Source organism: Cetorhinus maximus, chromosome 14, assembly GCF_964194155.1.
Source record: "Cetorhinus maximus chromosome 14, sCetMax3.hap1.1, whole genome shotgun sequence".
NCBI classification, from domain to species: domain Eukaryota; kingdom Metazoa; phylum Chordata; class Chondrichthyes; order Lamniformes; family Cetorhinidae; genus Cetorhinus; species Cetorhinus maximus.
Genome location: NC_135892.1, coordinates 42,561,412 through 42,585,491, shown reverse-complemented (window position 1 = coordinate 42,585,491; position 24,080 = coordinate 42,561,412). Strand labels below are relative to the sequence as shown.

Here is a 24,080-nt window from a genome sequence, read left to right as displayed (position 1 = left end):
TTCGATACAGTGGCACAGTTTAGTAACTTAAACGCCAGCACTGATTGGGGAATTCCCATACGATTTTTTGCAATCTTGCATAAAGTCTACTGAATTCCAGTATGTGATCTTCTATGGAACTATCCTCCAACTTTCTGAATTTGTCAAAATCTGACCATGCCTTGTAGGCATTTAAAACGTCACCTTTTTGATAAATCCTATCCATAAAATCGAATAATTTTTCCAAACCTTCATCCATGCCCAAATGCTCAGGCTCCAACTCTGAAAACGCTTTGCATCTTGTTTTGCTTTCGTACAGTAACGAAAGTGCCAAGGCCATTCCCTGTTTTTTCTTTGGCAAGGACGTAACCCATGTCCACATGGTTACGTCATTCTTCCACTGTTCATATGGTTGACGCTCAGAAAACATCGGTGGGTTTATCCCCATACTGTACATTTTGATTCAGCCATTTTTTTTAAGTGACTCCAAACCACTCTTCCCTTAAAGTAAACTCTAAGTACAGTCTTTTGTCTGAAGAAAGCTTAGTTTCCAATCTTTTACTTACAAGCAACAATTATCATCTACTACCACTGTTAAGAGTTCCAATAGCTGCTTGACAATAAAGATAAAGACTAAGACTGACTTCTTCAAACAGAGTTTAATTCTGGTGCATAAAACTCTACAGGCTTCTTTTTAAAGAAATTGCAGCGGAAAGTGTAAGAGACCTGGGTCATTCTTCAGCTGACAGCTGGTCACTGCAGGTCAGATGATTACTGCTGAATTAATGTGCATGGACGCCCCAGGTTCTGGACACAATGTGACAAACACTGCAAACAGTTGTAGTTGGTGGAAATGCCGTATTTCAGTTTTGGGGCGTAGCTAATTTTGTGGGCAATAACTGATTACTTTAGTCATCTGGATTTTTTGATCCAGCGTAAATAATCGATACTCCAACATAAATTGGTCATGGCTGCAAACCATTTATGCTTAAAATTCCATGACCTTCAGTACTATTTTGTTTGAATCTGGGCAGAAATACACTAGAAACATGAGGCCTAAATGCCTTTTTTTATGAAATTCTTAAAGATCTCCCAGCTGTATTAATTAAAAATTTATTGAGGAATAAATAATAATATTAAGATAAAACTGGAAAGGAACACCCCTCCCGCCATAAACTTTGAAGGTCAGATTTTCCAACCTTTTCACATGGGGGGCCACATTTCAATATTTTTCTCACTCAAGCGGCTAACGAGCAAATTTGGAAACATACGAACATATGAGCAAGGAGCAGGTGTAGGCCATTCAGCCCCTCGAGCCTGCTCTGCCATATAATAAGATCATGACTAATCTCATAGTAACCTCAATCTGCATCCCGCCTACCCCCACTAACCTATCACCCCCTTGCTTACCAAGAATCTATCCACCTCTGCCTTAAAAATATTCAAAGACTCTACTTCCACTGCCTTTTCAGGAAGAGAGTTTCAAAGACTTACGGCCCTCAGAGTGAAAACATTTTGCCTCATCTCCATTTTCACTGGGCGACCCCTTATTTTTAAACAGTGACCCCTAGTTCTAGATTCTCCCACAAGAGGAAACATCCTCTCCACATTCACCCTGTCAAGACTTCTCAGGCTCTTATATGTTTCAATCAAGTCACCCCTTATTCTTCTAAATTCCAGCGGACACAGGTGTAGCCTGTTCAACCCTTCCTCATAAGACAACTTGCCCATTCCAGGTATTAGTCTGGTAAACCTTCTTTGAATTGCCCCCAATGCATTTACATCCTTCCTTAAATAATGTGACCAATACTGTACACAGTGCTCCAGCCATGGCCTCGCTAGCGCTCTGTATAGCTGAAACATAACCTCCCTACTTTTGTGTTCAATTCCCCTCGCAATAAATGATAACACACTATTAGCTTTCCTAATTATTTGCTGTACCTGCATACTAGCCTTGCGATTCATGCACTAAGACACCCAAATCTCTCTGCATCTCAGAGCTCCACAGTCTCTCACCATTTAGATAATATGCTTCTGTTTTATTCTTCCTGCCAGAATGGAAAGATAAAGCTTGGCACAACATTAAACATGAATTTCAAAAATAAAGCCGAGGTGTGAAACCTGCCGAGCAAAACCCTCAACTTGCCGAGCAGAAAAGAAGTCAAAGCAATAAACTGACAATTTTTTAAAGATATAATAAATAAAGATGACTATTAGAGTGTGAGATGGTAAGAGTGTGTGTGGCCACTCACTCACCCTCACCCATTGTGAGAGTGGGTGAGAGTGCAAGTCGGTGTGTGACGGTGAAGGAGAATGAGAACCCTGAGACTGGGCGTAAGCCAGACATACATACACACATGCTCGCTCCCTCTCTCTCTCACACACACACACACTTTCCCCTCTCTCACTCTCGCACTCACACAGTCCCCTCTCACACACTCTCCACTCCCTCACTCCTCACTCTCACACACTCCAGTGGGCCCTGCTCTGGCTACAGTTCCCCCAGTCTCACCCCTTGTCCTCCCACCCCGCTCTCACACTGTCTCCCTCGGGCCCTGTTATCGCTCTGGGCCCCACTCTCGCTCTGGCACTCTGAGCCCCCAGACCCTGGGGTCCAGCTATCCCACCCACAACCCCCCTGCTTTCTCGCTTTGGCTCCTCCCGGCACCCACTCACTCCAGGCCCTGGAATTTAGCGTGAAAACTTACCTTTCTGTTGTTTTCTGCTCGTCCAATCACAAGCTCTTGCATTTGCTGCTCATAGGCTTTCTAGTGATCAGCCTGCGATTGAATGAGCAGCTTTACATCGTTTCTCACATTAATTCAGTTGGAAGGCCAACAAGTTTGGTGGGCTGAATCCAGAAGGCTCAGGTCAGAATCCGGCCCACTGGCTGCCAGTTGGACAAGCCTGATCTAAACTCATTCAAGAGAACACAAAGTCAGTTGCCTATTTCCTCCTAACCCTTCACCCAAAAAGTAGGGAACCTCTTGCTTACACCATGCCAACTAGTTAGTCTGATCAAATGGGACAGTACGCATTTAGGTCGGTCAAAGTTTTAGGCAGCTGGAGTTTGCAGTTCTCCATGTTGTGACTATTGAGCTTTACATTCTTTTTAGTCCTTTTGTTGCACACCACCTCTGAGCCCCAGCCCAATCCAAATCCTAAAGTTCCTTCTTTGAAGATGTTTTGGACCCTCAAAACTGAGAAAAGCTGTTTAGTAAAGCTGAAGTACACATAACTTATCAGTTGAATATTGTCATTCGGATTCTACTAAATGATTTATCATGGAGTTATGCTGAAAGTATTTGACAATATTCAATCAGATTCTCATTAATTTTAACATAATCTCCCTAGGTTAACAAAAACAAAAAATGGCGCGAACTGGCAACGGCCCTGAGTGTAGGCACGTCAAGCAGTGCAGCCAGCTCACTAAAGAAGCAGTACATTCAGTACCTGTTTGCCTTTGAATGTAAGATTGAACGCGGAGAGGAGCCCCCACCTGAGATCTTCAGTTCTGCTGAATCCAAAAAACAGCCCAAGATACAACCGCCTTCTCCTGGTGAGTACTGGCTAGCACTGGGTTTCTGGTAAAGTTCCAGTGTTTTCACTGTGTTGGCATAAATACAAGTTGTTTGTAAACTATGGTGATAAAGCATTTGAGCTGCCAGCTTCTTGTAACTCTTGCTTACTTGTTTATTGACAACTTGTATTTATATAGCCCCTTTAATGTAAGACGATGTCTCAAGGTGCCTCACAAGCATTATAAAGCAAAGGTTGACACTGAGCCACATAAGTAGATATTCGAGCAGATGTCCAAAGGCTTTGTCTAAGAGGTAGATTTTAAGGACAATCTTAAAAGTAGGAAAGAGAGGCAGAGGGGTTTAGGGAGGGTATTCCAGAGCTTAAGGCCTAGACTGCTGTAGGCAAGGCCTCCAATGGTGTAGCAATTAAAATTGGAGATGCACAAGAGGCCTGAATTAGAGGAGCACAGATATCTCAGAGGGTTGTGGGGCTGGAGGAGATTACAGGGCTGGGGAGAGGCAAAGCCATGAAGGCATTTGAAAGCAAGGATGAGAATTTTAATAAAAATTCAATGGGGTACCGGAAATGACAATGGCAGTCTCAGCCCTGTCGACCCTGCAAAGTCCTCCTTAATAACACCTGGAGGCTAGTGCCAAAATTGGGAGAGCTGTCTCACAGACTAGTCAAGCAACAGCCTGACATAGACACCCTCACAGATTCAATAAAAATCTGCAATTAAAAGTCTAATGATGACCATGAAACCATTGTCGATTGTTGTAAAAACCCACTTGGTTCACTAATGTCCTTTAGGGAAGGAAATCTGTTGTCCTTACCTGGGTCTGGCCCACGTGTGACTCCAGACTCACAGCAATGTGGTTGACTCTTAAATGCCCTCTGAAATGGCCAAGCAAGCCCTCAGTTGTATCAAACCGCCACAAAGTCACAAAAAAGGAATGAAACTGACAGACCACCCGGCATCAACCTAGGCAATGGAAATGACAATGGCAATCCCAGCCCTGTCGACCCTGCAAATTTCTCCTTCCTAACTGGGAGCCTGTGCCAAAATTGGGAGTGCTGTCTCACAAGCAACAGCCTGACATAGTCATCCTCACGGAATCATATCTTACAGATAATGTCCCAGACACCACCATCATCATCCCTGGGTACATCCTGTCCCATTGGCCGGACAGACCAGCAGAGGTGGTGGCACAGTGGTAAACAGTCGGGAGGGAGTTGCCCTGGGAATCCTCAACATCGAATCTGGACCTCATGAAGTCTCATGGCATCGGGTCAAACATGGGCAAGGAAACCTCCTGCTGATTACCACATACCACCCTCCCTCAGCTGATGAATCAGTGCTCCTCCATGTTGAACACCACTTGGAGGAAGCACTGAGGGTGGCAGGGGCACAGAATGTACTCTGGGTGGGGAACTTCAATGTCCATCACCCAAAGTGGCTCAGTAGCACCACGACTAACCGAGCTGGCCGAGTCCTAAATGACATAGCTGCTAGACTAGGTCTGCGGCAGGTGATGAGGGAACCAGCAAGAGGGAAAAGCATACTTGACCTCATCCTCACCAACCTACCTGCCGCAGGAGGGCATGCCAGGAGCAACACCATGCCTATCTAAAAATGAGGTGTCAACCTGGTGAAGCTATGCCACACAGCATAAAGCAGCAAGTGACAGACAGAGCTAAGCAATCCACAACCAACGGATCAAATCTAAACTCAGCAGTCCTGTCACATCCAGTCGTGAATAGTGGTGGACAGTTAAACAACTCGCTGGAGGAGGAGGCTCTACAAATATCCCCATCCTTAATGATGGAGGAGCCCAGCACATCAGTGCAAAAGATAAGGCTGAAGCATTTGCTACGATCTTCAGCCAAAAGTGCTGAGTGGATGATCCATCTCAGCCTCCTCCAGAGATCCCGAGCATCACAGATGCCAGTCTTCAGCCAATTTGATTCACTCCACATGATATCAAGAAACGGCTGACGGCACTGGATACTGCAAAGGCTATGGGCCCTGACAATATTCCAGCAATAGTACCGAAGACTTGTGCTCCAGAACTTGCCGCACCCCTAGCCAAGCTGTTCCAGTACAGCTACAACACTGTCTTCTACCCGGCTATGTGGAAAATTGCCCAGGTATGCCCTGTACACAAAAAGCAGGGCAATCCAACCTGGCCAATTACCGTCCCATCAGTCTACTCTCGATCATCAGTAAAGTAATGGAAGGGGTCATCAACACTGCTATCAAGCAGCACTTGCTGAGCAATAACCTGCCCACTGACGCCCAGTTTGGGTTCCGCAAGAGCCACTCAGCTCCTGACCTCATTACAGCCTTGGATCAAACATGGACAAAAGAGCTGAACTCCCAAGGTGAGGTGAGAGTGATTGCCCTTGACATCAAGGCCACATTTGACTAAGTGTAGCATCAAAGAGCCCTAGCAAAACTGGAGTCAGTGGGAATCAGGGGGAAAACTCTTGGCTGGTTGGAGTCATACCTAGCACAAAGGAAGATGGTTGTGGTTGTTGGACGTGAATCATCTCAGCTCCAGGACATAATTGCAGGAATTCCTCAGGATAGTGTCCTCGGCCCAACCATCTTCAGCTGCTTCATCAATGATCTACCTTCCATCATAAGGTCAGAGGAGGTGATGTTCACTGATGATTGCATAATTGCGAATGATTCGCGACTCCTCAGATACTGAAGCAGTCCATGTCCAAATGCAGCAAGACCTGGACAATATCCAGGCTTGGACTGACAAGTGGCAAGTAACATTCGCGCCACGCAAGTGTCAGGCAATGACCATCTCCAACAAGAGAGAATCCAACCATCGCCCCTTGATGTTCAATGGCATTACCATCACTGAATCCCCCACTCAACATCCTGGGGGTTACCATTGACCAGAAACTGAACTGGACCAGCCATATAAATACCGTGGCTACAAGAGCAGGCCAGAAGCTAGGAATCCTGCGACGAGTAACTCACCTCCTGACTCCCCAAAGCCTGTCCACCATCTACAAGGCACAAGTCAGGAGTGTGATGGAATACTCCCTACTTACCTGGATTAGTGCAGCTCCCACAACACTCAGGAAGCTTGACACCGTCCAGGACAAAGCAGCCCGCTTAATTGGCACCACATCCACAAACATTCACTCCCTCCACCACCGATGCACAGTAGCAGTAGTGTGTACTATCCAAGATGCACTGCAGGAATTCACCAAGGCTCCTTTGACAGCACCCTCCAAACCTATGACCACTAATATCTAGAAAGACAAGGGCAGCAGATAGATGGGAACACCACCACCTGGGAGTTCCCCTCCAAGTCATTCACCATCCTGACTTGGAAATATATTGCTGTTCCTTCACTGTCACTGGGCCAAAATCCTGGAACTCCCTTCCTAACACCACTGTTGGTGTACCTACACCACACGGACTGCAGCGGTTCAAGAAGGCAGCTCACCACCATCTTCTCAAGGGCAACTAGGGATGGGCAATAAATGCTGGCCCAGCCAGCTAAGCCCACATTCCTGAATGAATAAAAAAAAAAAATCATGCATTGTTTAACCTATATGGTCAGTGAGCACAGGTGTGATGGGTGAATACAACATGGTGAGTAAGGACATGGATAGCAGAGTTTTGGATGAGTTTGGGTAGATTGTGGGTGCCAGTCAAGTGCTTTGGAAAAGTCAAATCTGGAGGCAGTAAAGACGTGGATGAGAACCAGCAAATGAGCTGACGCAAGGTGATGTTATGGAGGTGGAAATTGGTGTGTTAGTGATCATGCCAATGTGTGATAAGAAGCTCATCTCAGGATCAAGTATGACACCACGGTTGGGAACAGCCAGGATTCAGTCTGACACAGTTGCCAGGGAGAGGGTTGGAATCAGTGGCTAGGGGAGGGCGTTTGTAACAGGGACAAAGAGAATGACCTTGGTTTTCCAAATATTTAATTGGCAGAAATTTCTAATCCGTGCACTGGTCAAGCATTTTGATACTTTAAAGACAGCAGAGAGAGGTGGTAGTGATGTAGAGTTGTGTGTCTTCAGCGTGCGTGTGGAAATTGATGCTGTGTTTTCAAATGATGTTGCCAAGGAGCAGCATGACAATAATAAATAGTCCGTGTGGACCATTAGAGGTACTGGCACAGCAGCGGGAAAAAAAGCCATTATTACAGATGATTCTCTCAACGTTTAGATAGAAAAAAATTGAACCAGCCGAATGCAGTTCCCACTCAACTGAAAGGCAGCAGAGAAGTGGTGAAGGAGGATGGTGTGGTCCATCATATCAAAGGCTGCAGACTGGCCAAGAAGGACTAGGAGGGATAGTTTACAGTCACAAAGGCTGTCATTTGTGACTTTGATAAGAGCTGTTTTATTGCTATGGCAGGACGGAAAACTGAACAGAAGGATTCAGACATGAAGTTCCGAGGTCAATGGGCATGGATTTGGGAGGCAATAGTACGTTCAAGGGCTTTGTAGAGGAAAGGGAGGTTAGAAACACAGTAGGGTGCAAGGACACTGGGTCAAGGGTTGGGTTTTTTTCAGGAAAGTGGTGATGACAACAGATTTGGAGAGGGGAACATTACCTGAAGAGAGAGAACCAAAGTTTTATGCACACTTACATTCTTTCTCAGACTTCAAACAGGAAAATTATAATGAAGCATTTGTAAACTATGTTCCCTTTGGAGCTCATGTCATCACAGAAGTTGAATTAATTGTGTTTGAACAAAGATTCAGGATGTCATTGTGTATGTGTGCGTGTCGCCGTCCCCATCCCCAGTGGAAACACTGTTTAGAGGCCATGATGAACGCCAGTCTGTGCACTATAAATATACATGATTGGAAACAGGTTAATGTATTATGAGTTGCAGGTGCAGTGGTGGGCTAGGCTATTTTGGCTCCATGAAAGGGTTTCCTGCTGTGGAGTCAAGGGAGAATAATAAATGTGTACTTTGTTTTCTTGTTAACACAACACTGACACCTGCTGCATCTGGCCATGCTTCAAAACACAAAAGGAATTCATATTCAATGAGATGAATGTGATGGAACAAATAGCTGATGTTTTCATGCATTTTGTAGTCGCTCCTCATTTGAAACAAGCCCATTTCTTCACAGAAAGCACGTCACACACAAGCTGCAATCCACAAGTTCTTCCTTCTCAATATCTGAACATCTTTTCAACACATCCATTAAAAGAGGGAGATTGTGTAAAATCAGCTGCATGTAAACATTGGATTGGATAAACAACAGCAATAGATGTGAACTCTCTCTTATAAATGTACATTTTCTCCGTTCACATTGTTTCAGTACCTGTGCAGCTTGATTAAATGTTTATCTGACTGACTTTGCACCCAAACTCTAGCCATAATCATGCTGTCAGTTGACCCCATAGTGAGAGAGAAAAGACTGAATGATAGTCACCCCAGATAGCAGATGTGTACCTCATTGCAGCTGTTTACAAATCAGCATCGATAGTCGTCTGTAGCAAGTTTCTCTTTCAGCCACGAAATTATGCATGTTACGTATTGCTAGGGTTTCACAGTTCAAAATTATTGGTGCAATTTGAAACTGCTACTATGTCAATAACACTTGGCAGAAAAATTTCAAGTTTTCAGAGAAAACTCCATGGTAAAATGTATCTCTTTAAATTTCATGTAATTAAGACATCAGTGTTTTTTATCTATCTGATCTTTGTTGTGAAATTTGAGCAGGAATAACGTCTGAAGTGTTTTGCTGAATGAAGTGTTGGGTCAGGGAAGTTCTGATACATATATGATTTTTTAAAGAAGTTATTCTATGCTACTATTTAGGATGAAATAGTGTGTGGTCGCTTCCAACCTCTGGATTGCTGGCACAGTGTACTAGTGTGGTCTGCTGCTGATTGTCTTGATTTTTAAACTATCTGAAACTGCTAATAAAAACCGGCCTGAGTTGTACCATGCCTAGGTTGGCCAGCATTATAAAACTACTGATTGTAGAAACAATGAGCGCCAGTCAGGATTTGTACAGTGGTTTTGTGTCAATGAGCTAGTAGTCTGTAACAACATTGTTACCCTATTTTACCTTTTTTACATCAATTTTCTCCTTTCCTCTCCTCTTTTAAAAAGGTGGGCCTAGAAAACAGGCTACAAAACAGCACCATTTTTTCAGCCAACTAAGCTTCCAATATGGCAGGTCAAATGTGCCACCATATTGGATAATGCAGATAATAGGAGCGCACAGTCGCAACATTTAGAGTGCAAAATAACATATTAAATTTGGGATCCTGTGAATCCTGTAGGACCCGTTTTCAATTTTCAGTCACCCCAGCACTCCACTCATCATGTGTTGAATTTGCACAGCAACATGAATAGGTAGGAAGGCCCCATTCTTAGCTGAATGTGTAGCTTACCCCCTGGCCACCCCCTACAAGCCCAAGCCCAGAACCCGTCACTTCCTCACCCGGCCATGCTGGCCTGAGGCCCAATCACTTGGCCTTTCTCACTTACCTGTGGACTGCTGCAACACCAACAGAGGCCTGATCTTCAATTATGATTCACCAGCAACTGTGCACAGCTCATCAGCTCTGTCGAAATTAGACACGAGGTCCCATTATTTGCATAAATAATTTGAACTCTGGAATTGGAAAGACAAAATTCGCAAACAATGCCAATTTGGGATTAGAATTAATACTGAGAAAGACTGACACAATACAAGAAGATAGTAACAAACTTGTAGGTGGGCATGCAAATTATAAATTAATTTCAATATAGATAAATGAGCTGGTGTATCTTCATAAGCAGAATACTGGAAAATAAGTGTCTAAATGGGGTAGAGAGAGAAAGAGAGCTAGGAGTTCAACTAGGCAAATCACTAAAAGTAGCAGTTTAGCAAAGCCATAAAAAATTTGAATAAAGCATTGGGGTTCATTTCTAGCGGAATAGAATGCAAAAGCAGGGAATTTATGTTAAACTTGATTATGCTTTTATTATACTAAACTTGGAATACTGTGCACAATTCTGGTGTCCATTGACAGGATTTTGGGTTTTGGTTCGGGACCATAATGGTGGGGTTCCCCGATCCCATACTGTGTGAGAAATTGTCACCAGGCAGTGATTTTCCCTGAATTGGTCAATTAGTATTCAGGAGGTATGCTCACCAGCCAATTAGGAGGCCCTCCAGAAGGGAAGCAGTTGGAGCCTGCGTTTCAAGTAAGAAGGAGGAAAGGCACCTCCATCTTGAATTTAAAAAATCATCACAGTGCCAGGCCATTGAGGGAATATCCCTTTACAGCATGGCCATGGTTGTGACCAGGCAGGCAGGGAAGGCCTCAAAGCCTGCCTGCCTGGAGTGCTGGGTTCCCCGGTCTGCTGCAAGGAGGTCATCTACAGGCAGGTGACCTGTTCCCCAGGCTGCGAGGGTTCAAAAATTCCAGTTGGCCTCTGATAATTGGCCTTAACTGGCCATTAACTTACTTAATCTACCAAAGATTCTGCCTCTGGGAAAATGGGCTGATTAGACACGATAGTACGGCAAACTGGCATACCAGCCAGTGGTATGAATTTAGGTGCCCTCGCGCCTTCATTTACAGGGATGACACTAAAATTGATATGATACATCTATCAAGAAAAACTGGACAGCTGGAGTTCTTCTCTCTAGAAAAGATAAGACTGAGGCAGGACCTAACAGAGGTCTATTGATTTTTGAAAAGGTTCAAGCACGATCTCTTGTTCCAAGAAATAGCCACCTCATAGCCACATAAAGCTCAAGAGGACAGCAAGTAGAAGGCCATTTGGGAGGGTAGGAAGAAGAGCCAGAGTGAGGTGCTCACCAACCAGTTTCTAGTGCTCAAAACCTGTGAGGGTGACACCACCTCAAAGGAGTGACCCGGCTCCCCCCCCCACCCCAATCCCCCCGCTCCGTACTACAGTAGAGCAAATAACTGCACAGAGGCACAACTAGTGCTTATAAGGGATTCAGTAGCCGTGGAGAGAGACGGGAGTTTCTGCAACTGCTGACAAGAGTCTCACATGGTGCATTTCCTCCCTGCTACCAATGTAGAGGACATCACTGAAGGGGTGGAGAACATTTTGCATGGTAGGAAACATCTAGAGGTTGTGGTCCATGTTGGAACCAAAGACATTGTTAAGAAAAGAGCTCAGACCTGACAGGCAGAGCTTCAGGAGCTAGCAAGGAAGTTAAAAGAGCAGACCTCCAAGCTGGTAAGCCCTGGATTGCTCCCAGTGCCACGCACTAGTGGATATAGGAACAGAAAGATCAAGCAGGTTAATGCATGGCAGGAGAAGGAGTGAGAAGTTCAGACTGCTGAGGTATTGGGACCGTTCTGTGGGAAGACCTGTACAAGTTGGATGGTTTGCACCTCTGTAAGGCTGAGACCAATGTCCTCATAGGGAAATTAACTAATACTGTGTTTGGTAGGGGGTTAAACTAACTTGGTAAGGATAGAGGACCAGGATGAAACATCAGAGAGGAGAAACAAGGTGTAGTGAGGTATGGGAGAGACAAACATCAGAATAAAGAGTCGTCCAGAAATTGGAGGAAACAGATAGGATTGGGGGTGATGTGGAAGTCAAGGAGATTATTCAGCATTTGTGGAATCACATCTAACTTTGGACATTATGTTCTGAGTTTTGCAAGCATGGGCTGGTTGAGTGCAGTCAGTACTCTGCCTATTGCGAACAGCCAGGAAAATTATTGTTGCAGACTGGAAAGGGATGATGTGCTTGAAGAAAGACAGCATCTAATTTGGGTGGAGTTAAGGAACAGAGAGGAACCGTCATACTGCTGGCTGTAGTGTAGCCCACAAATAGAGAGAAAGAGATACAGGAGCAAATTTCAGAAAGATGCACGAACAGTCGAGTAGTGGTAATGGGGGACTTCAGCTATCCTAATATAGATTGGAAAAATAACAGTGTAAAGGGCAAATAGGCAGAGGAATTTCTGTACAGGAGAATTTTATTGATCAACCAACAAGGAAGGAAGCCATGCTGGATCTAATTCTGGGGACTAAAGTGGATAATATGGAGCATGTTTCAGTGGGACAGCATTTGGGAAACAGTGATCACAGCTTAATTAGGTTTAGAGTAGTTACGGAAATGACAACAAATTATCAATGGTGAAGGTAACAACACGAAGAGAGATAATTTCAGTGACGTAAAGGGATCTGGCCCTGGTGGATTGGAATGAAAGATTGGCAGGTAAAGAAGCAATAAGAAGCCTTCAAAGAACAGATGGTTCAGGTAAGGTCTAGACAAATTCCAAGGAGGGGGAAAAATTGGGCATCCAAAGCTAGAGCTCCCCCAGATGAGTCAAGATATAGAGGTTAGATGAAGTAGAAAAGGGTAGGCTTCAGATAAATGTCAAGTTCATAATAGAGAACCAAACTGCTTACAGAAAGTGCAGAGTTCTGAAAAAGGAAATTATAGGGACAAAGAGTGTGTGGAGGAACTAGCGTGTAAGGAATGAGATGACTAGTATCCTTTATAAATATGTAAATAGTAAAAGGATTGTCAAAGGAAAGTTAGAGCCAATTTTCTTATTAATTCATGAGATTTGGGCATCACTGGCAAAGCCAGGATGTATTGCACATTCCTAATTGCACTTGAGAAGGTGGTGGTGAGCCACTGCCTTGAACTGCCGCAGTCCATGTGGTGTTCCCTTGCTGCCTTTGCCCTTCTAGGTGATTGAAACCATGGGTCTGGGAAGCACCATCAAGTTCACACTGCACACACTGTGCACCGGTGGTGATAGAAGTGAATGTTTAAGGTGCTGGATGGGGTGCCAATCATATGTACTGCTTTGTCCTGGATGATGTTAAGCTTTTTGAGTGTTGATGGAGATGCATTCATTCAGGCAAGTGCATCATTTTTATGACTAGTGCCTTGTAGATGCTGGGCAGGCTCTGGGCAGTCAGGAGGTGAGTTACTTGCAGCAGAATTCCCGCCCTCTGATCTGCTCCCTGTAGCCACAGTACTATATCTGTTGTTGGTCCTGTTAAGTTTCTGGTCAATGGTAACCTCCAAGATTTTGATAGTGGGAGATTCAACAATGGTATCATCTTTGAATGTCAAATGGAGGTGGGTAGACTCTGTCTTGCTGGAGATTGTAATTGCCTGGCACTTGTGTGACATGGAAGTTACTTGCCACTTATCAGCCCAAGCCTGAATCCTGTCCGGATCTTACTGCATGTGGGCACAGACTGCTTCATTAACCAAGGAATTGTAAATGGAACTGAACATTGTGCAATCATCCCCAAACATTACTACTTCTGACCTAATGATTTAGGAAAGGATATTGATGAACCAAGTGAAGTTGTTTTGGCCTAGGACACTATCCTTAAGAATACCTGTAGTGATGTCCTGGGGCTGATATAATTGGCCTCTGACAACCACAGCCATCTTCCTTTGTACTAGGTGTGGCTCCAGCCAATGGAGAGTATCCCTAATGGTGTCAATTTTACTAGGGCGCCTTGATGCTACACTCGATCAAGGTTGCCTTGGTGTCAACGGCAATCACTCCTCTCGGGAATTTAACTTTTCAGCTTTTTTTCCTTTTGAAGACCTGTTGCTACCCTCCTCACTGAATACTTCCCTCCAATCTGAATAACAACCGTCCACTGTTAATCTCCACTTTCTGTCCCTTAGCCAATTCATGCTGCCACTGCCTTTGAATACCATTTCTTGAATTTTGCTAACAAGTCTATTATATGGCACATATTATATATCAAGCGACAGAGAGTAGAGATAATAGGCAGATACTCCAATTGGCCAAATGTGGTTAGTGGTACCCCCAAGGATCTGTGTTGCGGCCTCAACTATTCACTGTTTTTATGAGTGAGTGAGATGTTGGGATCAAAGGCCACATATCCAAATTTGCTGATAACACAAAGATAGGCAGTATTATAAGCAGTGTAGATGGAAGTGTAAAATTACAGAGATATTGATAGTGAATGGGCAAAACTGTGGAAAATGGATTTAAGTGTAGATAAATGTGAGATCGGCTTATATTAGACTTAAAAAGGATAGAACAGAATGCTTTCTAAGTGGTGAAAAACTAGAAATGGTGGCGGTGTAAAGAGACTTGGAGATCCAGGTACATAGATCATTAAAATGCCTTGAACAAATTGTTTTTCTGCGATGTCCTGGGTCTGAGATGATGGCCTCAAACATTTTCCTTTGTGCTATGTATGATGCCAAACAATGGAGAGTTTTCCCCTGATTCTCATTGACTTCAGTTTTGCTAGGTCTACTTGATGTCAAGGGCAGTCACTCTCACCTCACTGCTGGACTTCAGCTCTTTTGTCCACGTTTGAACCAAGGCTGTGAAGAGGTCAGGAGTCAAATGGCCCTGGTTGAACCCAATTGAGCATCAGTGAGCAGGTTATTGCTGAGTAAGTGCCATTTGAAAGCACTGTCAACGACACCTTCCATCACTTGCTGATGATCGAGAGGAGGCTGATGGGGTGGTGATTGGCTGAATTGGATTTGTCCTGCTTTTTGTGGACAGGACATACCTGGGCAATTTTCCACATTGTCAGTTAGTTGCCAATGTTGGAATGCTCTGGCTAGGGGCGCTGCTAGTTCTGGAGCATAAGTTTTCAGTACTGTTGCCAAGATATTGTCAGGGCCCATAGTCTTTGGGTGGGATCAACTGATACAAAGCATCATAAAAAAGACTAATCGAATCCTGGCCCTTGCGTATTTTCTAAATGGTTAACAACTAGAAACTGTGGAGGTCCGAAGATACTTGGAGATTCAGGTACATAGATCATTAAACTGTCATGAACAAGTACAGAAAATAATCAAAAAGGCTAATGAATGCTGGCCTTTATACCTAGAGAACTAGAATATAAGAGGGTAGAAGTTATGCTTCAGCTAGACAAAGCCCTGGTTAGACCACACCTGGAGTACTGTGAGCAGGTCTGGGCACTAAACCTTAAGAAAGAGGAGTGCTGTATAAATTTACTAGAATATCTAGACTCCATAGGTTAAATTATGAGAGGAGATTAAACAAAGTATTGTATTCCCTGGCATTTAGAAAGTTAAGCGTTGGATGGATTGAAGTTTTCAAGCTATTAACGGGAACAGGTACGATAGATAGTGAGAAACTGTTTCTGCTGGTTGGGGATTTTAGAACTAGGGGGCATAGTCTAAAATTTAGAACCAGGCCTTTCAAGAGTGAAATTAGGAAACACTTCTATACACAGAGGGTGATAAAAGTTTGGAACTCTCTGCCACAAATGCCAATTGATACTAGATCAATTTTTAAATTTAAAACTGAGATTGATAGACTTTTGTTAATTGAAGGTATTAAGGGATTTGGGGAAAAGGCAGGTACATGGAGTTATTTCATAGATCAGACATGATCTCATTGAATGACGGAACAGATTCGAGGGGCTAAGTAGCCTAAATTCCTTTGTTCCTCTATCTTGCCCTGTTTACAATTTGTTTGCCTCTATCTTCTCTCCCCCCCCCCTCTCCCCCACCCACCCACCCCCGCTCCACTCTCACGCTCTCTTTCTCTTCTCTCTTTCTCTTTCTCTCCTCTCTCACTCTCCCTCAGTCACTAGCCTATGTTGAAATGATGACTGCCATATTGATTCACGGATACTGCCAGTGTTTTCTGTCTTTTTCAATTTGCTTTGTGACAGATGGTTCATTTGATTACCCAAAACTCTCATTGCTGGCAATGTTCCCTTTAAGTTGAATGGGCATGTGGCTGCGCAGCAATCCAGAATTTACTGCACAGGGCTGCGCACAAGAAGCAGTCCCTTTAAGATATGTGCATATGTGGCAATCTTAAAGGGACTGTGCAGTGTAACAAACAGGCCACACATAGCAAAGGGAAATTAGAGGGAACATTGGTTACTGGTCATAATTTTCTTTCTTACCACCTTCTTTCCAACCCCTTCTAAAGTTGCAAGCTCTTACTGAGTTTTGCTTCCATGGCTACTAGAAGCACTCTGATTACCTGCCCAAGTGGCCATACTTCATGTGTGAACTTGCCAGCAGGTTAGTTAATTGTGTTCTCTTCCAATGACCATTATGCACTTTCCCAAAGGTTTCTGCATCATGATCAGGAGGGTAACACCGTTGTTTTTTCCCGGCCTAACTCTGAGTTCCTGACATCAATTTTAGAGACTCTGTTGCTTACTGACAGCATCAATTGCAACAAAATATGACCTTCATCAGCAAGCTTCCCAAACACTACCTTTTGTTTGCCGACAGGTGATGCCATTGAAATATCATGTATTGAGATGGAGAATTCCCCATAGCAAGATAAATTAGATGGGAGGGATTTTGAATATAAACAGATATTACCTCCAAATGATCTCTGATCCACATAGATTAACTGCTAGTCCCATGACATTTGACTTCTGAAATTGGGGTAGTGAGTTCATACTGAGTAAATTATCTTCTCAGCATGACAGCTGGTTATACAGTCTGAAGTATGTGAGCATACTTAACCTCCAGTATCCTTCCTTTGTTTACTTTAGTCAGTACTTTGTCACTTCTGGCAAAAGGTTTATACCATTGTATATTTCTTCCTTCAGTTTTTGCTACAGTAATGTATGCTCTAAAAGTTAATTGATCCTTACATTACTATTCTCTCTCATTTATTGTGTATATTCCTGAGAGTATTTTTCTCTCTAACATTGGTTTGCCGCAGGGTCCAGTTGCCTTCACAGAGCCATTTTCAGAGTGGCGAGCAGTTCTTCAACCACTGGCAGCACATTTGGTGATTGGACAGTTGGAGGGATAGTTGAAACAGGACATGTTGGTTGTTTCCTACTACTCAGCATGAATTTCTCCTTCTGTGTGATATTCCAGAAAGTAGCCTCTAAAATGTAAAGCATTTTGCAACTACAGAGCACAATTTTAGAATTGTTGCCTGGCTGTAGGGCAGGTGTTCAGCCACAAATCTCATAGTAGGCTTGATCATTTATGTGGGGGATATTGGGTGTGGAATGTAGCATTTCATTAGGTAGTGTACCTGTTTTACGCTGTTAACATTTTCAATAATAAGGCATCAGAATAATGTAACAAAGATTAAAAGGTATTGCTCAGTGGCAATAAATCTCCATTCAAATCAATTAATAGGCTCACAAGCATTATAAAGAATAGAACTAACTCGTCTCATTTTATAGCAGGTTCAGGTTCCTTGCAAGGACCGCAGACGCCACAGTCTACCAGCAGCTCAGTGGCAGAAGGCGGAGATTTGAAGCCACCAACACCTGTATCAACACCACATGGACAAATGACACCTATTCAGGGTAACAGGTATGGAGAAAGTACAACATCAGAACTTTTTTGTTGGTATTGCCTAATGGGGAATTTATTACTTTTGCCAAGATAGAAAAAGTGGAACCATTGATCTAAGCATTAGGTTGACCTTTGGAGACGTGCAGACAAATCAAATCATTGATTTGAACTGCTAATGCCATGGACTAGATGGCCTTTTAGTAATTTTTTAAAATTGTTCATAGAATGTGAACATCACTGGCAAGACCAGCATTTATTCCCCATTCCTAATTGCCTTGAGGTACTGGTGAGCTGCCTAATTGAACTGCTAGTCCATGTGGTGTAGGGAGGGAATTCAGGATTTTGACCCAGTGACAGTGAAGGAATGGCGACATACTTCCAAATTAGGATGGTGTGTGAATTGGAGGGGAACTTGCAGGTGGTGGTGTTCCCGTGTGCCTGCTATCAAAGGAGTCTTGACGAGTTGCCACATTGCATCTGGTTGATGGTACACACTGCAGCCACTGTGCACTGGTGGCAGAGGGAGTGAATTTTTAAGGTGGTGGATGGGTGCCAGTCAAGTGGAATGCTTTGCCCTGGATGATGTGAAGCCTCTTGAGTGTTATTGGAGCTGCACTCATCCAGGCAAGAGAGGAGTATTCCATCACAGTCCTGACTTGTGCCTTGTGTATGGTGGACAGGTGTTGGGAAGCCAGGAGGTGAGTCACTTATTCCCAGCCTCTGACTTGCCCTTGCAACCACAGTAGTTATGTGACTGGCGGGGTTAAGTTTCTGGTCAATGATAACCCCACAAGGTGTTGATGGTGGGGGATTCAGCAACTGTAATCCCATTGAAAGTCAAGAGGAGATGGTTAGATTCTCTTTTTTTGGAAATGGTCATTGCCTGCCACTTGTGGCACAGTATTATTTGCCCAAGCCTGACTGTTGTCCTGGTCTTGCTGCATTTGGGTTCGGATTGCTTCATTGTCTGTCTGAATAGTTAGGAAAAGGATCTGAACACTGTGCAATAAACATTGAATATTCCCACTCATGATTTTCTGATGGAGGAAAGGTCATTAATGAAGCAGTGGAACTTGGTTGGGACTACGACACCCACCCTGAGAAACTCCTGCTGTCTTGGGACTGAGATGGTTAGCTTCCAACAACCACAACTATTTTCCTTTGTGCTAGGTATGACTCCAACTAGTGGAGAGTTTTCACCCTATTTTCCATTGACTTCAGTTTTACTCGGGCTCCTTGATGCCACGCTTGGTCCGAGGCTGCCTTGATGTCAAGGGCAATCACTCTCACCTCACCTCTGGAATTCAGATCTTTTGTCCACATTTGAACCCAAGGTTGCAATAAGATCTGGAGCCAAATTGTCCTGGCAGAACCCAAACTGTGCATTGGTGAGCAGGTTACTGCTAAGTAAGTGCTGATTGATAGCACTGTCAACAACACCTTCCATCACTTAGTGAATGATTGAACATAGACTGATGTGGCAATAATTAACTGGATTGCATTTGTCATGTTTTTTGTGGACAGGACACACCTGAGCAATTTTTTTCACGTTGTCATCTGCATGGCAGTGTTGTAGCTTTAATGGAACAGCTTGGTTAGGAATGAGAGCAGTTCTGGAGCACAACTCTTCAGTGCTACACCTGGGATTTTATTGGGGCCCATAGGCCGTTGCTCAGCCTTTTGTTGAAATCACGTGGAGTGAATTGAATTGGCTGAAGCCTAGCAACTGTGATTCTGGGGTCTTCAAGAGGCTGAGATGGATTATCCTTTCAGAATTTTGGCTGAAGGTGGCTGCAAACATTTCAGCCTTGTCTTTGGAATGATGTGCTGAGCTCCGCCATCATTGAAGATGGAGCTGTTTATGAAGCCTTCTCCTCCTGTAAGTTGTTTAATTGTCCACCACCATTCATGAATGGATGTGGCAGGACCGTAGAGCTTTGATTTGATCCAATAGTTGTGGGATTGCTTAGCTCTGGCAACAGCATGCTGGACTCATTGTTCAGCATGCAGATACTCCTATGTTGTAGCTTCACTAGGTTGGAACCTCATTTTTGGGTATGCCTAGTACTGTTCCTGGCATGCTTGCCTGCATTTGTAATTGAGCCAAGGCTAGTCCCTTGGCTTTCTGATAGTGGTATATGATAGTGAGGGATACGGTAGACCATGAGGTTACAGATTGTGATTGATTACAATTCTGTTGCTGCTAATGGCCCTCAGTGCATCATGGATGCCCAGTTTTGAGCTGCTAGATCTGTTCTGAATCTATCCCATTTAGCATTGTGGTAGTGCCACAAAGCACGATGGATGTGTCCTCAGTGAGACTTAATCTCCACACGGACTATATGGTGGTCACACTACCAGTATTCTCGTGGACAGATGCATTTACAATAGGTAGATCAGTGAGGGTGAGGTCGAGTCGGTTTTTCCCTCTTGTTGATTCTCTCTGCATCTGCCGCAAACCCAGTCTGACAGACAAGTCCCTCAGGACTCAGCCAGCTTGTTTAGTAGTGGCACTACCAAGCCGTTATTGGTGATGGACATTGAAGTTGCCCCACCCATTCTGTTCCTTGCTATCCTCAGTGGTTCTACCAAGTGGTGTTTAACGTGGAGGAGTACTGATTTATCATCACCTACTGAAGTAAGTGGTAATCAGCTCGAGGTTTCCTTGCCCATGAGACTTCATAGTGTCCAGTTGAGGATTCGTAGGGCCAGTCCTTCCTTCCTGTGCCGCCAACTCTGCTCCGCCTGTTGTGCTGGTGGGACAGGAAATACCAGGAATGGAGAACGAGGTGTCTAGGACAAGGAATGATTCTGTGAGTTTGACTGTGTGAGATTTGAGTAGAGTAGGGGACAGTTCCCCAACTCTAGCACAATTCCCCAAATGTTACTGAGGAAATCTTTGTAGGGTTGATTGAGCTGGGTGCATCTTCATCATATTCATTGCCTAGATTGATACTGAGTGGTCTGTCCTGTGATCTTTTCTGCAGCACTTTGATACAACTGAGCGACTTGCCAGGCCATTTCAGTGGGCAGTTAAGTATTACTGTGGATCTGGAGCCATATTTAGGCCAGACAGGGTGAGGACTGCAGATTTCCTTCCCTAAAGGACATTAGTAGACCAGATGGCTTTTTACGATAATCCAGCAGTTTCCTGGTCACCATTACTTTTCATTCCAGATTCAGTTAATTAATTGAATTTAAATACGCCCCCCACCCCACAGCTGCCATGGTGGGTTTTGAACTCATATCTTCAGAGGATCAATCCAGGCTTCTGGATTACTAGTTCAGTAACATTACTACTATGGTGGCGTTCCCACTGAAAGTGTTAAAACTTTTTTTAATCGAATTTTTAATATAGAGAGCATACAATGTAGATTTACCTTCAGTTATGGCGGGAGACTTGGGATACAAGATCTATTTACACTGCAACAGAAAAGACTAAGGAGCCTTGATATAAATTCTTGAAATTATGAAGAGTTTTATAGAGCGATTAGGGAAAGATTGTTTTCTCTAATTGTTGCAAGTTGTTATGATCTGGAATGCACTGGCTGAAAGGGTGGTGCAAGCAGATTTAGTTGTTACTTTCAGAAAGCAATTGGATATATACTTGAAAAGAAGCAATTTGCAGGGTTATGGGGAAAGAGCAGGAGGGTGGAACTAATTGAATAGTTCTTTCAAAGAGTTGACGTAGGTACAATGTGTTGAGTGTTGCGCTACTGTGTATGAGTTTATGATTCTAATTGAGAATTCAATGACAAATGATCACCATTTAAAATTGTCACTGAGTGTCAGGAGAGAGGCTGGGCTAATTTCTTTACACAAGGAATGCTTTGCCACTAGTAACTTGTATTAGTTTGTAAAACAGTATAGAAGGGGAAGAGGAGAGCAAAAGGAGTAAAAGGAAATCAAAACTGTATTTAATTCTTTTCCAGCATAATTGAGCTGCAATTTTCATAAAGAAAAAGACACAATCCAGGGAGGCTTGAATTTACTGAATCTGGAGCACTAAATGGTTTATTCAAAGAACCATCTATGTAATACAAATAAAAACAAAATGCTGGGAACTCAGCAGATCTGGCAGCATCCGTGGAGAGGGAAACAAAGTTAATGTTTTGAGTTGGTATGACTCTTCTTCAGAGCTACATCCAAAAACCATTATGGTGAAGAATGACTATTGAAGAATCTTTTGCACATTTAATTTGGCAGGTTGGAGATATTTTGCTACCTCTTGCAGGATAGCATGGCAAATGTAGCATACATATCAAATTAAATAGTGCTGTCCTGCCATCTTATTTAAAAAACATCTTCTACCCTGAAATATTGAGGAGCAGTGCCCCAGAACATACATAAGCACGTCGTGCCCGATCAACATCCATAGGTATCCCTTTTAAAGTTTGACCATTATGGTTTGTAATGTGTGTCATCTCACAGTACTAATTGGAGCAGTACTGTTGGACTTTAATTGTCTGTGACCCTTGTATTGGCTGGGGTCACTGGATCCCTTCTATAAATACAAGTGAAATGATCTCTCAGCAAGCAGTCTGTCTCTATCTAATTGTTAAGCTGTGTTACAACAATTTTTCAATTCCTTGGGGCATTGATAACTGACTTAACAAATTTAGGGTGTCATTAGGCCTAATGTCAGGTCAGGCTAGTTCCAGCTGATGCCTACCACATGAAAGGTTAAAAGGTATACTGGAACACTGGATTCAGTGTGTTACACTTTATTCTTTCTGTATTATCGTTTAAGGATGCTGCTCATGTCCATTCAATCAACTTCAGTTGAAAGGGTAGAATAGTCTCAGCCTTGAAACTATCCACAGTTTCAATCAGAGCCACAAAGTAGTTGCCCAACACAAGACATAGTTCTATCAGAATGAATAGAGTTCTTTATTTTTTTCCACATCAGTGTCCTTATTTTCTGCCCATTAGAAGTTAGTATCTCTTGGTGTTTCTACTGGTTACCCAAATGTAAGCTGGCAAAACCGGCCTAATTGAACTAAACTCTTTTGAGTTTCAAGTTCCTTGAGGGTCACATTTGGGAGCCCCCTTCTAAAATCAGGAATATTACTAGTTGAAGTAGTAGACTGGTTTTTGATTGACCATAAGAACATAGGAGAAATTAACAAGAGTAGGCCATTCAGCCCTTGAACCTGTTCTGCCAATCACTTAGATCATGGCAGATCTGTATCTTAACTCCAGTTTAAAACAGTGAGAAGAGAGCAGGGATTTTCACAGTTTAAAACAGCGAGACGAGAGCCAGAAGTTTTGCAGTTTAAAACAGCGGGAGGAGAGATGGGATTCACACTTGCGATGCCATGGCATATAAGGCTATGGAAAATAAGGTGCTGGAAAATGGGATTAGAATAGTTAGGTACTTGTTTGACCGGCACAGACTCGATGGGCCGACGGGCCTTTTTCTGCGCTGTAGACCTCAATGACTCTGAGAGCCGGGATTGTCACAGTTCGAAACAGTGACAGGAGAGCCGGGAGTATTACAGTTTAAAACAGCAGGAGGAGAGACAAGATTTTCACACTTTAAAACAGCAAAGTGAGCTGGGAGTTCGGACACGGAGAGTAGACCTACTGAGAAAGGCAGCGGCGGCTGGAGATAAAAACTGGCGGCAGAGAGGAGGGTCCAGCATACGGAGGGCAGACCTGCATGAGAAGGTCAGTGGTGGCGGAGAGAGATAAAACCCAACAGCAAAGAGCCCCTGGAACCTGCTTCTACCTGTTAGAGCCGAAGTGTGACGTCAAAGGAAAACAGGTAGGTGATTGGTGGGTATCTCTTCCGTGTCACTTTTGATTGGCCAAGTGGTTTAAATCAGGAGACGTTATTACAGCTGAAGAGTACAATTAAGAAATTCACTTTTAAAATATTTAACATCCAAATTAATTAATTAAATAGAATAGAGGTGGCTGGGCAGGCGATGTGTTGCAGCTGTAGTTTGTGGGAGCTGGTGGACACCGATGTGATCCACGGTGCCCACATCTGCAGCAAGTGTTGGCTGCTTGAGGAACGTCGGCTCAGAGCTGATGAGCTGGAGTCTGAGCTGCGGACACTACAACACACCAGGGAGGGGGAGAGTTACCTGGACACTGTGTTTCAGGAGGCAGTCACACGCTTTAGATTAATTACATCAAATTTGGTACGTGGTCAGGGTCAGGAGGATATGACTGAGTGAGGCAGGTATCAGGATCCAGAATTTAGCTTTGGAGGAGCCTCAGCTGGTGCCCTTGTCCAATTGGTATGAGGTTCTTTCTCCCAGTGTGGATGAGGGCACAGACTGCATGAGGATGAGCGAACTG

General features: G+C 43.7%; 1 protein-coding gene and 1 long non-coding RNA gene across 2 annotated transcripts in view; one reads left to right on the top strand and one right to left on the bottom strand.

Annotated features, from left to right (window-relative positions):
• LOC144689623 (uncharacterized) overlaps positions 1 to 3,530 on the bottom strand; it is a 66,796-nt gene extending 63,266 nt beyond the window's left edge. The window contains exon 1 of the long non-coding RNA XR_013578670.1: positions 3,433 to 3,530. This is a non-coding gene — a long non-coding RNA (uncharacterized LOC144689623). The remainder of the gene's footprint in view (positions 1 to 3,432) is intronic.
• LOC144689614 (AT-rich interactive domain-containing protein 1B-like) overlaps positions 1 to 24,080 on the top strand; it is a 198,522-nt gene that overhangs the window by 127,209 nt on the left and 47,233 nt on the right. The window contains exons 8-9 of the mRNA XM_078556841.1: positions 3,334 to 3,538; positions 17,657 to 17,789. Of these exons, the coding sequence (XP_078412967.1) occupies positions 3,334 to 3,538; positions 17,657 to 17,789 (338 nt within the window). The remainder of the gene's footprint in view (positions 1 to 3,333; positions 3,539 to 17,656; positions 17,790 to 24,080) is intronic.